At 43.1% G+C, this 7,295-nt stretch overlaps 1 protein-coding gene across 1 annotated transcript; it reads left to right on the forward strand.

Annotated features, from left to right (window-relative positions):
* Positions 1–3,211: 3,211 nt before the first annotated feature.
* On the forward strand, positions 3,212–3,673 carry LOC140861519 (uncharacterized). The gene has a single exon (XM_073264543.1). It carries the CDS (start codon positions 3,212–3,214, stop codon positions 3,671–3,673), a length of 462 nt encoding a protein of 153 aa, XP_073120644.1.
* The last annotated feature ends 3,622 nt before the right edge of the window (positions 3,674–7,295 follow it).

Consider the following 7,295-nt stretch of genomic DNA (forward strand, 5'->3'; position numbering starts at 1 on the left):
GAGGGTCATCATGTGGCGAGATTGGGTACAGTTGCGACACACGTAGGAGCCAGTACATTGTAGTCGGGAATTCACCGCTCACCTACGGGTGTGGATATCTTATGTTATTTTATGAGATAATAGTGCATAGAATCTCTGGCCAGAGTATGAAATATGCATTAGGGTAAAGTGGTTCCCTAGTTGCACATGCGATGCCACTATGTATTCTAAAAGATGTATCACATCGTTATCGAACTTCACATGCAACCCTCGATGAACCAATGGTTGCAGATTTGATCTGGATATATGAGATGCATACTATACGATAACCATAATTGATTGGTTCTTATAGGCACTATCAGTAATACCTATGTAATCATGGGGCGATTCTACTAGACGCTTTTACCATGATTCAATGGGTCCAATCAGAAATGAATTCTTACATTCGTATGATCAAGGTGTTGATGCATAGAATGGGTCAAGTTAGGGTAAGCCCGTATAAAGGATGATGTCCTGAATCACAAAGAGTTGTGAACCCACGACTAGTTGTATTCCTGAACCATTGAGGGTCACACAAGCACTGGTTTCCCTGTTCTCGCTGAGATAATAAATTCAAGGAGTTCAATTTATAACAAATAAAAAGTTTGATAGGATCAAACGATAAGCTTATAAATGAGTTTATAGAAATTTTAGTGTACTTGCTTAATTTCAGTGGAAGTGTTCCAAAATTGGTAGTTGTTCTTTAGTGATTTCGAAAATCAAAATGCGCATCATAATGACAAGAAAGTTAAGGTTGTCACATCTGTAATTTTGGATCATAGACCGGGATTATGATGAGAGCACTGTAATGGGCCCATGATTAACGGACTTGTAAGAGTATAAGTCCATCATGCAAAATAATTAAAAGATATTTAATTAATTTTATCCTTATTGGACTTGGATTAAAAGACGCATAAATCATACACACAAATATATATATATATAGATATATAGATATATTAAAGTGAATGTGTGTGAAACATGTGTGTGTATATATATATATATATGTACATATGTATGCAATAATGCACATATGGATACAATATATATATTTGTGCACAAAATCGTGTGTGTGAGTATATATATATGATATTTATTTATATATGGTAATAATATACAAGAGTTTATATATTATTATCTTAACACACAACTTGCTAACTAAGAAAATACATAATTGTATATGTATGATTTTCAAAAAATCACTCTCAATGATTATGTGCAAAAAATTGGCCACTATCTCTAATTGATAGAGAAATTTTGTGTGGAGTTTCTTGTGATTTTACAATCTCAACAAAAAATTTCTTCTTATCTCTCTAGTGCGAGATTGAAGAGGAACGAGTAATCCGGTCGTGGATCTGATTTGGAGATTGAAGAAAGGTGGAATTCCAGTTGATCGTTCGTAGGAAATTACAATAAGAGCTGTAGTGACCTGTACCCAAATTGAGTGATTAAGAGTTAATCATTAAGTCGTTATCAAGTAAATGGGATTAAGGAAGCTTCAGATGAGTCTAAGAACTTCAGAAACGAACTCAAAATGATCAGAAATGGCCCGGAGGGTTGGGTGGAACGGAAGATACGTTGGGGAACGGATGCAACGTTCTGGCCAACTGATGTCATCCGTGACGTCAGCAAGATTACGTCATTTCTTACAAACGTGATGCGACAATCGGACGCAACAATCATCGAACGGACGTTCCGTTCGAGAATGGACGCAACGATGGGAGAACGGACGTTCCGTTCTGTGTCTATATATAGAGGTTCCAAGAGCTCATTTCACTCGCACCTTTCCCCTTCTCTCTTTCAATTCCTAGGCCTTCTAACTCAGATCTAGGGAGTCCTAGGCGTCTTATGGGTAATCCAAAAGTGGCATAGCGATCCAGGCGTCGTAGCGGAGCTGTAGCCTAGTTTTGAGGCAAGCGACAAAAAGGCTGACGATGGATGCTGGTATAGCTTTGGCTTTCAAAAAATATTTAGGAGTATAGAATAGCTTAATTAAGGCTTTTAGAGCTTAAATATTGATGCATGGGTATTTACATTGTAGATGCTTTAGTGCGGACTTGTAGGTGTGGGATCTAGACCGGTGGTGCTAGAAATTGCCTGCAGTGTTAGAGGTACGTAAGTACTGGCCGAGATAGCCGTCATGATATATATGCTTATATGTTGCATAAGTATGTGCTATATGTTTTCCTTGATTTACTTTTTTTGCACATGCATGGTTTTACACTGGACCGCATCCCGAGAGATGTGAGTCATTGACAGTTTCCATATGAAGCTTGTAACTCATCATGGACTCGAGTCAGGTATTGTCAGTTTCCATATGAGCCTTGCGTCCTGTTTTGGATTCGAGACAGGTTTTGGGGAGGCTCAGCCCCTGGTTTTTCTATCATTAGGAGAGACGACGACGGTGGAGTAGACGCTATAGTTGATAGGGTGAATATACGAGTACCCACGCGGAGTCGCTCTCTGGAAAGGTACTGTATATTCGGTGGCGCTCTGAGCAGACTGTTTTACATAGGATTTTAAAGTCATTTGCTTGCTGCATATTAGTCTATATATCATTGCCTTCGTATTGAGCATTGTCGCTCATGCTCTGTGTTTGGTATTCTTGGGATACCTTGTGGCGGGGCAGGTTTGAGGCTAGACGGTCCAGGAGGCTCGCATCCGGAGTGAGGATGGTGCCGGAGGCAGCGAGAGTTAGCGGTAGGGTTATGAACCCATGAACTTTTGATTTGGTTGTATAAGTATTATCCACTGTTGTTATCGTCGGTTGTATTCCGCAAATCAGATTTGTTGTATTTTGAATATTTCGCTACTCACGCTTTTAATATTATTGCATGACATTTATTAACTCTGATTAGGTAGTGGATCCGGGTAGGATCGCTACATTTATTGGTATCAGAGCGCATTGCAACTGGGAATTAGCAAGAGGATTAATACATTGTCTGATGTTATTGAACAGATGGCAGAGTACGATGAGAGTCACGGCAGTGGAAGCGGTCATTGGGAGGATCATCATGACCGTAGACGGGATCGTCCTAGACATCACGAGGAGCGAAGGAGATTCAACATGCATCGTTTTCTTCAGATGAGTCCGAAGACATTGATTGTTGGTGAGACACCGGGATTTGCCGAGGACTGAATTGAGCGCTTAGAGAACTGTTTTCGAGAGTATCAGTGTACTGAGGAGCATAGGATGGAGTCACTGGGTTTCCTACTAGAGGGTAATGCCAAGAAGTGGTGGAGGACCATTTCCACACCGATCATAGAAGCCAGAGGAGTTTCTACTTGGGCAGAGTTCCGAGCGGCTTTCGAGAAGTTGTACTTTCCTCCAGCCCTACTACAGTCGAAGGCCAGCGAATTGTTGAGCTTGCGGCAGGGGACGATGACTATTGACGAGTACCAGAAGAATTTCATCGAGCTTCTCCCTTATTGTTCACAGTTTTCTGGTAGCACTACGGTGCAAGACACTCTATTCCTTCAGGGTATTAACCTTGAGATTCACGAGATGGTTGCCATGGGTGGGGATCTGACTTATAAGGACTTGGTGAGCCGTTGTCACCAGGAAGAAGACAACATTCATAGGAATAGGTCCATGGGTTCTTCTTCTAGACCGACTAGCTCTTTGGGGCCGAAAGACCAGTCTTTCAAAAAATAGGGAGGCACTTCTTCTTCTTCCTTTGGATCCGGCGGTGTGCACCGATTTAGTGGCCAGAAGTGGAACCGTTGTCAGCAGTGCAGACAGAGACATCCTGAAGGTCAGTGTCCTCGAGTGACCATCGCATGTTTTCAGTGTGGACAGGAGGGACATATGAAGAGGGAGTGCCCTACTCTGATGGGAGCAGCGAGTGGATCCTTACGAACTCAGGCATCTGTGCAGCAGCAGCAGTAGTACTCTCAGCAGCATTTGCAGCCGTCGCCGTGATATACTTCTTATCGAGGTCATTCTTCCTTACGGCCCCGTATTCGGAGGCAGGTCTTTGCACTGAACTAGGAGCAGGAGGAGGCAGACAGTGATCAAATTATTGCAGGTACTTTTAGCTTATGTGGTATTTCTTCTTATGTCTTGATTGACACTGGTGCATCACACTCATTTATTTCGGCCCGATTTTCTAAGAGGCATAGTCTACCCTATATTCCATTAGATGTATTGCTAGTTGTTTCGACTCCTATGGGTCAAGAGGTTTTGGCTAAGCGTCTAGTTATGGGTTGTATTCTAGATTTCGAGGGACATCAGCTTAGTGATAACTTGATGGTTTTAGCCATGGAGGATTTCGATTGTATCATTGGTATAGATCTTCTGACTACCTATACAGCGATAGTGGATTGTTATCAGAGGTTTGTGCCGTTTCGTCCGAAGGATGGAGATACGTGGTATTTCTATGGTGAGGGAGCGCAACCCCCGATGCCAGTGGTTTCTGCTGTAGTGACCCTTACCTGGATCACCTACTAAACAGAACTTAGGCATGCAATTAACTTAATTAAACAGATATCAGAATAAAACTGCGGAAACCAAAAGCATTATACAACCCCAAGTAAAGGAATCTGTAAATACCCAAATATTATACAACCAGATCGAACAACTGTATCAACCCAAAACAACAGAAATAAACCTAGTTGAAGCTCCAGCTGGCTAACCACTTCCTAGCCCATCTTGGAACCACCCGCCTCGTCCAATTTCAAACCTGCCCCATGGAATAGGGTGTCCAGAAACACAGAGTACGAGACGTGAGCATAAAACGCTCAGTACGAGAGTATGAGTATACATGCATGCAAAGTGAACTCCCTATAAACTCAAGGTCAAGGATCAGATAATAGAGACAGACCGGGCCTTGGTATGTAGCACGCTGTGCCGTCGCTTCAGAAGGTGGCTCCCATACCATAATACCAGTGGATATGCCGAACTCAAATCGATGGAAGTCCATCCACTAACAGGATAGGGAAAAACCCTACTAACAGACATCTCGAAGGAGATAGCTCAGTATGCAAATGAATGCAACATAAATCAATGACATATAAACCATGCAGTCACATAATACATGCATACTCAGTCAGGATATCTAGAACAGTACTTCCGTACCTCAAATCAGTGCAAGCTCTACCAACTCTAGGTCCATGCCTATAGTCTGCTCTACACTGCGAAATGATATACTATCATTAAAGTGTTCTAAAAGCCTTAACTAAGCTATTGCATACTCCTAAATATTTATAGGAAGCAAAAGCTATACCTTCGTTCGTCGTTAGTCCTTTGCTGTCGATGCCACTAGAACTTGGGCACAACTCCGCTATGACTATCGAACGCCTCGACGACTCCTGGGTCAAGCCTAGGAAGGCTAAAACAACTCGAATACGACTAGAGTAGAGAGGAAATCCGGAATTGGCAACTGAAAGTGAATTCTCGGCCTTCTATTTATAGACAACGATCGGAGCCTCCGATCCTCGATCGGAACGTCCGAACCTCGATCGGAACGTCCAATCATACCATCGGAGCTTCCGAAGATCCTGATCTGCCACGTGTCAAAATATCACTTGTTGACTTCGGATAGGGGTGATCGGAGCTTCCAATCCTGATCGGAGCTTCCGATCCTACCACACGTCATGCCTGATGTAATACCATCGGAGCTTCCGATCCTGTTCGGAGCTTCCGAACTCACCTTCGGAGCTTCTGAACTCTTCCCAAGTAATTATGATTAATTCCTTAATTACTGATTTTGGTTACGGGCTACTACATTCTCCCCCACTTAAGATATTTCGTCCTCGAAATCAGATCTTAAGTACTGAATGTAATACAGAATCAGAAACATTCTTTATACAAATCAAACGTTTACAGAGTTTGCAACTGAATACAACTTAAGAATGAAATCAAAACAACTCAGGATGGTCTTCACACATCCTGTCCTCAAGTTCCCAAGTAGCTTCCTCAGTGCCTCGGCGCTGCCACTGAACTAAAACCAGAGGAATGACTTTGTTCCGCAAAACCTTATCCTTATAATCCAGGATACGAATAGGTTTCTCAACATAGGTCAAATCCTTGCTCACCTGAACCTCAGACCGCTGCAGAATATGAGACTCATCCGCCACATACCATCGCAACAGAGATACGTGGAACACGTCGTGAATACTGGAAAGATGCGGTGGCAAAGCTAGTCGATAAGCCAAATCGCCAATGATCTCCAAGATCTCAAACGGACCGATAAACTTGGGAGACAACTTGCCCTTAAGGCCAAATCTGAGAATTTTGCGGAAAGGTGACACTCTCAGAAACACTTTCTCCTCGACATCGAACTGAAAAGGCCTACGCTTGGTGTTAGCATAGCTGGCCTGACGGTCCTGTGCAGTCTTAATCTGTTTCTTGATCTGATCAATAATGTCTATCGTCTTTTGGATAAACTTCGGTCCCTCAGCCTATCTCTCCCCCACTTCTTCCCAGAAGAGTGGAGTACGACAACGTCGCCCGTACAACGCCTCAAAAGGTGTCATTCCAATGCTAGTATGATAGCTGTTGTTGTACGTGAACTCGATCAATGGCAAATGATCCTGCCAGGCTTAACCAAAGTCTATAACGCACGCTCGAAGCATATCCTTCAAAGTACGGATAGTGCGCTCTGACTGACCATCAGTCTCCGGATGATAGGCAGTACTCAAACTGAGAGTAGTACCCATCGCACGCTGAACACTGAAAATGAAGTCGAACGATCTCCTGAATGTACAACCGAGCCATACGATCCACATTGTACTCCCGGCTATAGGCAATGAAATGCGCTGACTTGGTGAGTCGGTCCACCACAACCCAGATAGCATCACAGTTCCTCGGGGATATCGGCAAATGGGTCACAAAGTCCATTGTGATAAACTCCCATTTCCATTCAGGAATAGGCAGACTGTGAAGCAATCCTCCAGGTCGTCGGTGCTCTGCCTTGACCTGTTGACACACCAAACATCTTGAAACAAACTGATAAACACTGCGTTTCATTCCCTTCCACCAGAAACGAGTACGTAGATCCTTGAAAATCTTGTTGCTCCCAGGATGAATACTCAACTTAGTGCGATGCGCCTGAGACAAAATCTCCTCTCGCAACTCTACATCCTGCAGAATCACAAGCCTACCAGAAAAACACAGAAAGCCATGTGACTGATAATAAAATCCAGACGAGCTACCCTAGTTAGCTAGACGAGCTAAACGTTGGGTCTTCGAATCAGACATCTGAGCATCTTGAATCCGCGAATACAAAGTTGGCTCAGATAATATCGCAAACATCTGGATACTCTGCATACCTTTC

Source organism: Henckelia pumila, chromosome 1, assembly GCF_033568475.1.
Source record: "Henckelia pumila isolate YLH828 chromosome 1, ASM3356847v2, whole genome shotgun sequence".
Lineage (NCBI taxonomy): Eukaryota > Viridiplantae > Streptophyta > Magnoliopsida > Lamiales > Gesneriaceae > Henckelia > Henckelia pumila.